At 57.1% G+C, this 11802-nt stretch overlaps 1 protein-coding gene across 1 annotated transcript; it reads right to left on the bottom strand.

Moving 5' to 3' along the window:
• Positions 1 to 557: 557 nt before the first annotated feature.
• MPO (myeloperoxidase) lies at positions 558 to 9991 on the bottom strand. Its single transcript, XM_035027367.1, has 13 exons — positions 9863 to 9991; positions 9653 to 9727; positions 9437 to 9530; positions 8948 to 9123; positions 8601 to 8724; positions 8386 to 8515; positions 8079 to 8285; positions 6944 to 7262; positions 4568 to 4728; positions 3110 to 3365; positions 2472 to 2642; positions 1612 to 1849; positions 558 to 904 (listed from the first exon to the last, which is right to left on the bottom strand). The coding sequence occupies exons 2-13, from the start codon at positions 9723 to 9725 to the stop codon at positions 697 to 699; spliced, it is 2157 nt and encodes a 718-aa protein (XP_034883258.1). The 5' UTR covers positions 9726 to 9727; positions 9863 to 9991; the 3' UTR covers positions 558 to 696.
• Between the last annotated feature and the right edge of the window lie 1811 nt (positions 9992 to 11802).

The following is an 11802-nucleotide window of genomic DNA, read 5'->3' as shown; positions in this document are numbered from 1 at the left end:
GAAGCCAGAGCAAGCCTCATGCCGAGGCTCCAGCCCTGCAGCAGACATGGACAGAGCGAAGATCCCCATCGGTGGTGCTTTATTATCATAGTTGTCAGGTACAAAGGCATGGCACAAAAGGGCCGACGGGCCCCACCTCCTCTCCAGGTGGGCTCCTGGGAACAAGCAAGAGAACAGCGTAAGGAAGCACAAGGGGAGCCACTGACCGAGCCCTGCTCCCCTGAGCTCACAACTCAACCGCCGCACCCAGCCTAGCTGCTCACGCTCGTTCCCCCAGGGGTCACTGGGTCACCTCTGCAACCTGGACACTGTCACCTATAAGCTCCCTGGGGGCAGACATGGTGCAAATGGAGCCTCTAAGGAGCCACGACAGCTTTTATTTGCAAAGAAGAAAACTCAAGGTTTTCTCGAGAAAAGGGAGGTTGAGTCATTTGTTCAGCTGGAGCTGAAGAGTCAGGATTTGAACCCAGCTATCTGGCTCTGGGCTTGTGCTCCTCCCCTGTGCACTCTACAATCTTCCGTGTACTTAATACTCACATAGGCAGCAAACACACACACACACACACACACGAATGAATGTCTAGTCACTCATCTTCTCAGCCAGAACAGAGATGCGCTCACCTAGGGAAGGGCTCCGTGGGCCAGCCCGGGGACTGCCCAGGCGTCAACTCCCCACCACACCCCCTTACCCAGCCTCTAGTCACTGTCCCTCCAGGAGCTCAGGTCCAGGGCGGGGAGTGTGTTACAGCTGACAAAGTCCCGAGGGAATGTGTTGGACATGAAGATGTTGTTCTTGGACACGGTGGTGATGCCCGTGTTGTCACAGATGATGCGGGGCAGGGAGATCCTGGTCAGCGCCTGCTGCTGCTGCCTGCTGAACACGCCCGCGTTCTCCCACCAAAACCTGCGTGGGGACACCCGCGGACTTTGCACCCAGGCTGTCCTCGGCCGGGAGGGCCTCCGCTGGCTCGAGCCGCTCCCTGGACGTAAGAGGGCCACCACAGCAGGGGGGCTTTCACCCGCGTGGTGCCCTCCGCACAGCGTGGAGGAGAGCGCGGCTGCCGGGGTACCTCCGCTCTGCCCCCACCCCGGCGGCCCACGGGGCCCCACTCACGCTGCACAGGGAGCTGGGCCTGCGCTCACTCATGGAGCCCTGTGCCCTGGCCGGGGGCCATGTCCGTGGGGGCGCAGAGAACCTTGCGGTGGGTTTATAAGGGGTCCACCCAGAGAGGGACACCTTTCTCTAGTTTTCCCAAGGGCGCAATACGGGCTAGGTAAGAACTGGGCATGACAGGTGTCAGGGACACAGTGACGTCACTCTAGGAGAGCCCTGGGGGCTGTTCAGCAGCAAGCACCCTGACACCGGAGAAGGGGTAGGTAAGAGTTGCGTTCTCTGTCTTCCCTCCTTCACAACCAGGGGTCCAGGTCCCTCCTGGCTGCGCCCCCAACAGGTTCAGAGCACACGAGGGACGACCTCAAGGCCCCGGAAACCCTGGAAAATCACGGATCCCTTCCTGCCCCTCACTTCACAGGCAGAAGTGGGGGCCCCCCGGAGGTTGGGGAATAGGCCTGCAGCCACACAGCGGGCCTGAGCAGCTCGCCGCCCCTCACCGGTCACCATCGCGGAGCTTCCTGAACTGGGTCCCGATGAGGCAGGCCAGGAGGGGGCCCACGCGGCCGTAGGGCTCCAGGGGCTCGGCCACGCCGCCCATCCAGATGTCAATGTTGTCGGGCGTGCCATACTGCTGCACCAGCTTCTCCGCCAGGCCCAGGTTCTTCAGCACCGTGCCCAGCTCGCCCACCGTGCTGGGCTGGGGGAGCCCACAGAAGCGCCTCCAGGCATTGTACCCTGCGGGGGTGGGGGGGCGGTGGCTGTGGGAGGGTCCCACAAAGCCCACCTCCCCAACACACTGACCGTGGCCGTCTACCGAGGGACATGAGGGAGAGGAGGACACTGAGGGGCTTCTCCCAGGCTATAAGCCCCCAGGGAACCCTGAACTGAGGGGCCAAGACCCTCTCTCTTTCCTTTGCTCTCTCACTGTGAGGCAAATCCTAAACTGCCATAACTCCTAAAACGTCCAAGAACAGGAACATCTCACTGCCCCCTCTGAAGATCTCAGACCCCGTGAGGGGTGAGGTGTGTCTAGAAGGTTCAGCCACACCAGCTGTCCCATAATGTAGGCACAGACTTTGGGGTTAGGCTGATCTGGGTTCAAATTCAAGCTCCATCACTGACTTGGCTGGAGAAGAACCTAGGCAAGTTCCGAATCTCTTCAAGCCTCAGTTTGCTCATCTGTAAAATGGAAGTGATAATAATCCCTTCCCCCTCAAAGTTCATGTAAAACAAAGTAACATGAAATATGATGGAGCCAGGTTTCCAGCTCACTTGGGCAGCTGGGGGCACCACAGAGGGCAGGGCCCTAGAGTGGGAGGTGGGGGGGGCGCGCATCAGGGCTCCTGCAGCCCCTCACCTGGGAGGCCATGGTCCCGGCTGCGCTGCATGTTTAGAGCGGGCAAGTCCAGCCCGATCCTCATGACCTGCTCAAACAACCGCTCCCGGATCTCGTCCACCACGATTTGGTTCTGGCGATTCAGCTTGGCAGGGGTGGCCATGAGGCCCCGCAGGATGGGGTCAATGCCACCTGGGACAAGAGGGACAAGACTTGGGGACGGATCCAGCTCAGTATCCAGGGCGCAGACTGGAGTAAGGGAAAAGTCCCAGGGGCAGTCAGGGGATTGCAGAAGAGGGCTGGGAACATGCAGCTCCTGGTGCCAAGGTGGCCTCAGTGGGCAGGTCTTCGCTGGAGAATTGAGGTCTCAGGGGATTATGCCATTCAGACTTGCAAGTTGGGGTGCACCCAGCCCCTGGGCTCCTGGGTCACTGAGAATCATAACACACAGGAAGGAGCCAGCTCCCTATGAGCCATCTCCAGCCTACCCTTTATTATTATATACAGAAGCAGTCAGATGAACTGAGGCTGGAAAGTCAGATAAAGTCCCCAAAGATGGATGGAAGAGGATTTCTCCTGCCCCAGCTCCCTGCAGCCAAGACCACCCCCACCATGTCCTCAGCTGCCAGCCCACTATCTCCTGGCCGAGGTCCCCTCACCTTCCAGCACTACCCTCCAGGTGGCAAAGAAGACCTTGCTGAGTGGAACGCGGGGGTTGGGCCCCATGGGCTGATACTGGTTATCCAGGCGGAACATGAAAGGTTGGATGAGAGTGTGGCCATAGCGGAAGGCATTGGTGAAGACGTTGGCAATGCGAGGGTCCACCGAGTCATTGTAGGAGCGGTAGCTCGGCAGGTACTTCCTCATGGCCCTTGGTCCCAGCACCAGGGGCAGGTAGTCCCGATAAGTGATGATCTAAAGAAAAGTCCCGATAAGTGATGATCTAAAGTGCTCAGAGTGGCCTCTCCACTCACCCTCTGTGCAGAGTCTCTGCCTGTTCCTGGCTTGGGGGGCGGGGGGGTTCCCTCCATTGTCCACAGCCAGGGAGTTGTCTCCCGCTGCACTGGATCTGGGTCTAACAGAGTGGCACCGAGTGGCAGACCCAGAGCTCCAGCGCTTGCCTGCTGTATGACCTTGGGCCAGTTATGGACCTCTGTGAGCCCCAGTTACTCAAATGTGAATTAAAGATAATTATGCTGCCCTCTGCCCTAAAGGATTAAATAACAAAAGGCTTTGTTAGTCAATAGCTCCTTTGCCCTTGAGTTATTCATGTCTTTTTCTTCTCCTAACTTATAAGCTCCTGAGGGCAAGGGTTGTATCTCATTTCTCTTGAAATTACTCGGTGCCCAGCAAGCACTTGGCTCACGGTAGGGTTCAATTTGCATTTGTGGAGGAGGGGAGGCAAAAAGGAAAAGGGCCACCCTAGATGATTTCCCCCAGGGCAAAGAGAAAATATAGATTCTAGAGTCTGGAATTTTCTGCAAGGCTTAAATGAATCTCACTTAGTTCTTGGTGCAAAGCCAAAACTTACCCTCCACACCTGCAACTCTCTCCCTCTCCGGAGTCTAAGATATGAAAAAGGTGTGCACGTATGTGTGTGTGTATGTGTGTGTATGTGTGTGTGTGTCTTGGGGAGAGGATGGGGGTGCTGAAGCATCAGAAGCTGGGAGAGAGAACCAGGAACAGTTCCCAGGGATAAACAAGGGTGAGGGATGGGGTGAGCTATGATAGAGCCAAAAGAAGAGGTGAGTGGGTAACAGAGCGAGGAGCCACGAGGAGATGAGGAAAGGCAAGGCATTTACTGACCAGCTACTCTGCACCAGGCACTTCAGACCCACCCCTTTAACGCTCCCGAAACCATTCCTGATGGACGGGACAACAGAAAGGGGAGCCAGCCTAGGAAGGAGGGGATGGAAGGCAAGTAACCTTTGTCAGGCACTTAGTATCTGCCAGGTGTTTTCACATATATCATTTAATCTTTACAGCATCATGGCTGCACACGCTGAGGTTCATGGGGGTTAACCTGGCCCGGGTCACACAGCTAGGATGTGGTAGAGGCATGTTTGGATCCCAAGCCTGCCTGACCCCTGGCATCACCAATGCTCAGAACTGCCCACCTGGACCATGGCTCCCACGATCTTGCGGGCTTCCTGGTAGAGCCTCTCTCCATCCCAGTTGGGATTCAGGCATTTGAGCTTTGTGGCCAGCCGGTTGTGCTCCCGCAGAAAGAGTGTGTGCATGGAGGCGAGCTCAGGCATCTCACTTGAGCGGGTGTCCCCTTGAGGAAGGAAAAGCTGCTGTCATTCCTAAGATCCCATCAGAAAGGACTTGCTCCACTGAAACTCCCTCCCCAGCCAAGGTCTGAAACCCAGACTTCCTCTCCGTCCATCTTTCCACACCATGCTCAGCTTACACCTCCTCTAGGAGGTCCTCCCTTGATGCCCTGGTCCACCATGCTAACTTCTTCCTCAGTGTAGGGGCACTGCTGGCTGGAGACGCTCATTCACTAGGCATCAGAGCTGACACGTGACTTGCCACATTCTAGTAGCTGAGACTGGGAGCTCCTTGAAGATGAGGACCATGGCTTGAGCCTTTTTGTATCTGACCCTCCACCCAACTCACACATAGACATATGGAGTTTAACACCGTGCCTGCTACAAAGTAGGTGATCCCTAAACTGCCTGGTTGAGTTACTCTCTTGATGCAGGGAAGGCCCAAAAGTAGCATGTGTGGCGCCACCTACTTCCACGCCCATGTCAGACAGCACTCTCTCCTGCTCGAACTGGATGCAACCTCAGAATCCTTCTCAACACAGGACTCTAGAAAGCCACTACCATCTGATCAGAGTTGCCATCCCCAGCCTTACTACATGCTAATTTGCAGCCTGCTCAGGTTCCTGAGAGTGGGGGCGAGAGGGGGCCTAGGGCACAGGATGTTTATAGTCCACATCTGAGACTGTTCAAAAAAAAAAAACAAGTGAAATCTCTAATCCCTCTAGTCCTCCCCACCTTTTCTCTGGAAGGGCCAGAGAGTTAGGGCCAGGCCCTTTTAAAGGGCCCAGGACACTGGGTCTAGTCTTTATTAGCTCCTGATGCTGGTGGGAAAGAAATTCTTTGAGAGCAGGTTTACTATCCCATGAGCTGCCAGAGGTCACAGTACTCCGGGCCCAGGCCACGCAGCTTGACGCCAGGATGGAGGTGGCCGTAACTGGCTGAGGAGTGCCACTCTTTCCTCACTGGCCCAGAAAAGTATGGGCTCCGGTGTGGACCGGAGCTGACCTTGATTCTCCTCGCCAGGGCCCAGCCAGGGGAGAGATCACCGGAAGCCATCAGGAGGAGAGGCTGGGAGGCCAGATGTGAACGGAAGGGCCTCAGGACCACTATTGGATTTACTTTAAAAAATATTGGACGGGTGCCTGGCTGCTCAGTTGGTGGGACATGTGACTCTTGATTTGGGGGTTATAAGTTCCAGACCCAGGGTGGGTGTAGAGATTACTTAAAAATAAAATCTTGGGGTGCCTGGGTAGCTCAGTCGGTTGAGGGTCCAACTCTTGATTTCGGCTCAGGTTATGATCTCAGAGTCCTGAGATCAAGCCCAGTATCTGGCTCCATGCTCAGCAGAGTGCTTCTCCCTCTTCCTTTGCCCCTCCCCCTGCTCGCTCGCTCTCTCTCTCTCCCTCTCTCAACCTCTCTCTCAAATAAGTAAATAAATCTTTTTTAAAAATTAAATAGAGTCTTTTTTTTAAAAATTGGAAAATTTCTGGGCACCGCTACTGCCCCAACGATATCCCCAGGGCTGCCAGGTGTTTAAATTTAAAATCTCGCCCTCTTATTACAGGGACTCAAGATGACAGGAGGTGATATTCTGGAGCAGCACCGTGCCATAGAACTTTCTGAATTGATGAAAATGTTCTACATCTGTGCTGCCCTATATGGGAACCACTAGCTTATGAGGCTACCGAACACTTGAAATGTGGCTAGTGCAGCAGAGGAACTGAATTTTACATTTAATTTAAGTTAATTTGCACTAACTTAAATTTAAATGAAAATTGCCCCTTGTAACTAGTGGCTGCCACAGTGGATGATGCTGTTCTAGAGAGTGAGGATGCCACGTTGCTCTCTGTCCCCTTAGTTCCCTGTCCCTGAGGACTCAACTCTCTGCCAGAGTCCAGAGGGAAAAGGACAGATGGAGAAAGGGATGGACAGATGGACAGAGGCTCCTCAGCCATCCCTGAGTCTCCTTCTTAGGTTGGCTTTTTGGTTTTTGTTAGTTTAGGTTTGGGGTTTTTTGTTTGTTTGTTTGCCTTCTGGCTCCATCCAACTTGTCACCAAGGCAACTGGATTAATAGGAAGTTGGTGAGGACAGAGTCTCTCTAAATGCAAACCCACAGGCTGCTCAAAACAGGCCCTCTGGCTCCAGCGCACCCGCACCCCACCCCCCACCCCCCCATGCCCCCCCCACCGTACCACCCCAGGTTCCCACTGGGGGCTGACCTGCCAGGAAGCAGCGGATGCGCGCTGTGCGGTTGGTGAGGAGGCAGGGGTCCTCAGGCAGGTTGTCAAAGGGCAGCAGGGCCCGGCCGTTGTCGCTGAAGCGGGTGTTGACAGCCAGCAACCCCAGCTGATTGGACGTGTTTCGAAGCTTAGTGGCCAGAGGGTCCTCGCTGCCATAGACCATGCTGGCATCCACGAAGGAGGTGAGCGCGTTGATCTGATTGCGAATGGTGATGTTGCTGTCTGTGCAGGCTGGCGAGGAGCGGAAGAAGGGGATGCAGTCCTGTTGGTTCTTGATGCGGGGGTCATCTGGTGGGATCTGTGACACACAGACAGGGCTGGTTGGCTCTCCTCCTGTCCACTCCCTACCCCAAGGTCTTGATCCCACCTCCAAAGCAGCCTGGAACCCAGGACCAGAGGGGGAGACCCAGACACCAAAACGAGAGCTTTGCAGGACTTCTGGCCCCCTCGGCTGGAGGGAGGCCTCTCAAGCCCCGCAGAGGATCACTGCCTGATGTTGCACCAGCAGATTCCTCTGAGCTTCGATCTTTGGGGGTGATGACCAGAACTCTGGAATGGGGGATGTGCGACCCCCTGGAGGAGGCCCAGCCCGTCCTCGCTTAAACTTCATTTCTCTCCCTCCTTTTCTCCACGGTGTCTGTGCCCCCCCCCCCCCCCCCCCCCCCCCCCCCCCCCCCCCCCCCCCCCCCCCCTTCCCTGTCCCTTTCCTGTCTTTCACTCTGGCCCCTGCCTTTCTCCCTTCTCTCTCCCTCTCTGCCATTCTCCTTCCTTTCTCTCCTCCTCTCCCTACTGTGCCCCAACCATCCAGTCCCCCCCAGCCCTCCTGCAACCGACAGCCCAGGCTCTGTGCAATGTGCGCCCAGGGGTGGGGGGCGGGAAGGTGGTGGCCCTCTGTGAGGAGGAAAGGGGACGGAGCACCGGGCACCTGCCCGCGGAGGATGGAGGGAGGCGGGAAGTTCCTCGGCCCGGAGGCGGAGGCAAGTGGGTGGGCAGGGCCAGGCTTACTCAGTTGCCGGGGAGGGAACTCTGGGCACAGAGGGAGGTGGCCGCTTCCAGGAAGGATTCCCCATCTCCCCACCGCGCAGGCAGCGGCGGGGCGGGAAGAAGGGAGCACCTTGAGCGGGAAGCAGGGCGGCTGCTGCAGGCAGCTGGTCTCGCAGTCGACACTAGTGACGAAGGAGACGCGGGCGGCCGGCTCCGGGCTCAGGTCGAGGTCGTGGTCGATCAGCTGCCCCCACTGCATGAAGAGGAGCGAGCGCTCCTGGTCCGGGGTCAGCTGCTCCGTGGGGAAGCGCACGATGGCGTTGGAGACGGCGCGCGCCTGCGGGACACGGAGCGTCAGGGGCCGCCTGGGACCCCGCGCGCCGCCGGGCCGGGCCTCGCTCCCCGCCGCCCAGCCCGCACCGCCGGCCGGCGCTCACCAGGGGCACCGGGAAGCCGCCGCGCTTGACCCCGGGCGTCCAGCCGTAGGGCAGCGAGAAGCCGTCCTCGTACTCGGCCGGCAGCCAGCGCGCGAAGGCGCGGTTGGAGGCCCCCAGCGTGGGGCTGCGTCTGCAGGGGGAGGACGCGGCGCTGACGCGAGGGGGCCCCGCGGGGCGTCGCCCGCCCGCCCAGGGGCGCCCGCCGCCGGCCGCACCTGTTGTTGCAGTGGCCGGTGATGGTGCGGTACTTGTCGTTCTCCGGGCACGTCACCCGCACGTCCTGGTAGGCGCAGCCGCTCGACGTGGACAGCAGATGCAGCTGGGCCGGTGTCAGCACGTCTGGGGCCGGGGTGGGGGAGGGGGAGAGGGGCGTGGTTGCCGGGTCGCCCCATTTCCTATCCCAAGCTGGGGAGGCTTGGTTGGGGGCCCAGTCTGAGGACACGGAGAGCAGACGCCCGTGCCCCTGAGACTCCCCGGGAGAGGAGTGGGGGGTGGGGGGTCACTGGGAGATGACCGAGGTCACTAGGGGAGCAGGAGACCGGGGTTGTAGGGCAGACGGTACCAGTGACGTTGAAGGGCCCTGGCCACAGAGGCCGCAGCTTCCCCTCCAGCAGGCTTAGGGCCACGTGCAGATAATCAGCAGCCCTCACAGCTGTCCTGGTGGCTGCCACCGGCTGCTTGAAGTAGGACAAGAGTTCCATGGGGCTGGCCAGGCCACTGTGAAGCCGCCGCTTGATGCTGCTTGGAGAAGGGAGGGGTGAGGCCAGAGACAGTGGCGGCCGGGACACTCAGCAGAGCCCTAGCCCCAGGCCAGCACGCAGGTTGGGGTAGACAGACCCACAGAATGGAAAAAGGGTTCTCTTTATAAGCAGAGTATGGACCTGGGTGCCCCACAGAGGCAAGGCCACGGGGAGGGATGGTTTTGAAGGTGTTCTCAAACCCAAAGACACAAAGACTGATAGACAGGGGGCTCCATCCCCGCCCACGAAGTCCCCACTCTGAAAGACCGGGGGCAGCCTTGCGCAGAGCTGGGAAGTGCCCGGCACCCCACCTCTCCCGCCGCTCCTTGTAGGCCATGTCCACTAGTCGCTTGGCTTCCTTCATGCAGGTCAGCACCACTGAGGTCTCTACCTCCTCCAGGACAGCTGCCCAGAGCAGGGGTCACAAGGTCAGGAATGGGCCCCAGAGCCAGGGTGGCCTGCACCGAGTCCTTGGGACTCAGAACCAGCCCCAACACACCCCCCTTTCCCTTCTTTCTGACCATTACCTGGACCGGCACCCTCAGAGCGCTGGGGCGCAGCCAGAATGGCCAGGAGCCCTGCGAGGAGCAGCAGCTTCATCTCTGCAACAAGACCCCAAGCCCAGCAAGTCCAGAGTGCGCAGTGCATTTGGGAGAAGAGAGCTCCACCAGCCCTCTCTCCCTGACCCCTCACTCCCACCTTCACACTCCAGTCCAACCTCAGTGGGTCCTACCTACCTCCTCAGGGAAGGGGTCCACAGCTCCCCTCTTTTGCTAGCTTCAGTCTCTCAGCCCCCAGCACCTCACCTCCGAAGTTCACCTGGTATTGGCCACATGGCTCACCTGAATCTAGGCCTTTATGTCCTCCCGGCTCAGGGAGGGGGCGGGGCAGATGAAACCCCGCCCGTGGAGACTAACCGCTCTCTCCTCCCCCACTGGGGTTGGGGTGCCCAAAAGTTGATCCCTCATATGGGAGAGAGGGACAGGAAAGGAGAGACCAGAGCTGTGCCCAGCCTCTGAACTTAGCATCACACCCCAGAGCTTCTTAGCTCCCTCTGTGTGCCTAGGCCAGTGCTGTCCCCAGGGGGGACAGACAATAACCCCTCCAAAATTCTGATTAAACTGAGTCTCTGGGGATCCTTTGAAAGGGATAAAAGTCAGGAACCAACAGCCTAAGGAACTATGGGACATGGAGTAACCCCAGAGAAGGAGGGGAGTTGTAGGGGACACCTGGAGTAATGATCAATCAGCCTGGGGGGGGGGCTGTCCCCCACCCCCAACAGTATTCTGGCCCCTGGCAGCCCCACCCCACCCCCCATTCTTGGCAAAGGCTAAAGGGACAGGAAACCTGGCTGGAGACCGTTGGGTTTCATAGGAAAGCCTGGGGGCTACAGGCTCGGGACCAAGGTAACTTCCTCTCTCCCTCTCCTCCTCCCCTTTGTTCTGGGCTTTGGGTAGCAGGCTGTCTTCAGCACTCCGACCATCTGCTCCTGGATTTCAGGAACCAGGAAAGAGCAGAGCTGGATGTGGTTAGTGTCAGTTAGGTGACACAGCCCAGGGCCTCTCTGGGACAAGATCAGAGGAGTTAAGAGGCCTGGGGTTAACTTTTAGGATGGGTCTGAAATAGAAGAGGGGGAGCTGTCTCCCCTAAAGAACCCTGGCAAAGCCTCTGCCATTCTCAGGCAGCACAGGTACCCTATGACTAATGACTGTGCTTGTCCTCCTCCCTGGGCCCTAGTCGGACTCCCGTGATGTTTGGTCTAGCCACGTTTCCCGCTCCAACCACCTTCCTGTCCTCACTCTTTTTTATGCGCAGACCACATCTTGACTGAAGAATAAGGGACGGCAACACATCCAGAACACCTTCCGGGTGTGCCCGCAGATCCTGTCACCAGTGGGGCCCATGAGAGGGGAGGCCATCCTTCCAGCCTTGCTCTCTCAGTGACTTGCTGTGTGAACTTGGACAAGTGGCTCCTTGTGAATCAGGTTCTAGAATTTTATACTTTTGAAAATACTTTTTTAAGGGCACCTGGATGGTTCAGTTGGTTAAGCATCTGCCTTCAGCTCAGGTCATGATCTTGGGGTCCTGGGATCCAGCCCCGCGTCAGGCTCCCAGCTCAGCAAGGGGTCTGCTTCTCCGTCTGACCCCGCCCCCACCTTGTGCTCTCTCTCTCAAATAAATAAATAAAATTTTTAAAAAAAGAAAATATTCTTTTAATCCTACAAGTAATATATTTCTGTTCATGAAAAGTTAGAGAACACAAGAAAAAATAAAAATAAACCAAAATTACTTATAATCGAGTTATAGGTAAATTTTTTTCTTTCCAGGCTTGTCATTTTTCATATAAATAAGAAGCAGGAAGAAAATAATTTCTCATAAACCCACTACTCATAAATAACCCCATTTAATCATTTAATACCCTATATGTAGATATAATATGTATTTTAAATGGTGATAAAAACATACTTCAAATATTGCTTTACAACCTAGTTTTAGTACTTGACAATTTAGCCTGGGTTCTCTCTTTGTCGATAAATAGACTTAGGGGCGCCTGGGTGGCTCAGTTGGTTGGGCAGCTGCCTTCAGCTCAGGTCATGATCCTGGAGTCCTGGGATCGAGTCCCACATCGGGCTCCCTGCTCGGCGGGGAGTCTGCTTCTCCCTCTGACCCTCCCCCC

The sequence above is a fragment of the Mirounga leonina genome, unplaced genomic scaffold (assembly GCF_011800145.1).
Source record: "Mirounga leonina isolate KUSES-001 unplaced genomic scaffold, KU_Mleo_1.0 Mir_200, whole genome shotgun sequence".
In the NCBI taxonomy this organism is placed as follows: Eukaryota; Metazoa; Chordata; class Mammalia; order Carnivora; family Phocidae; genus Mirounga; species Mirounga leonina.
The sequence above is the reverse complement of the archived record's forward strand: the minus strand, read 5'-3'. Positions and strand labels throughout refer to the sequence as shown.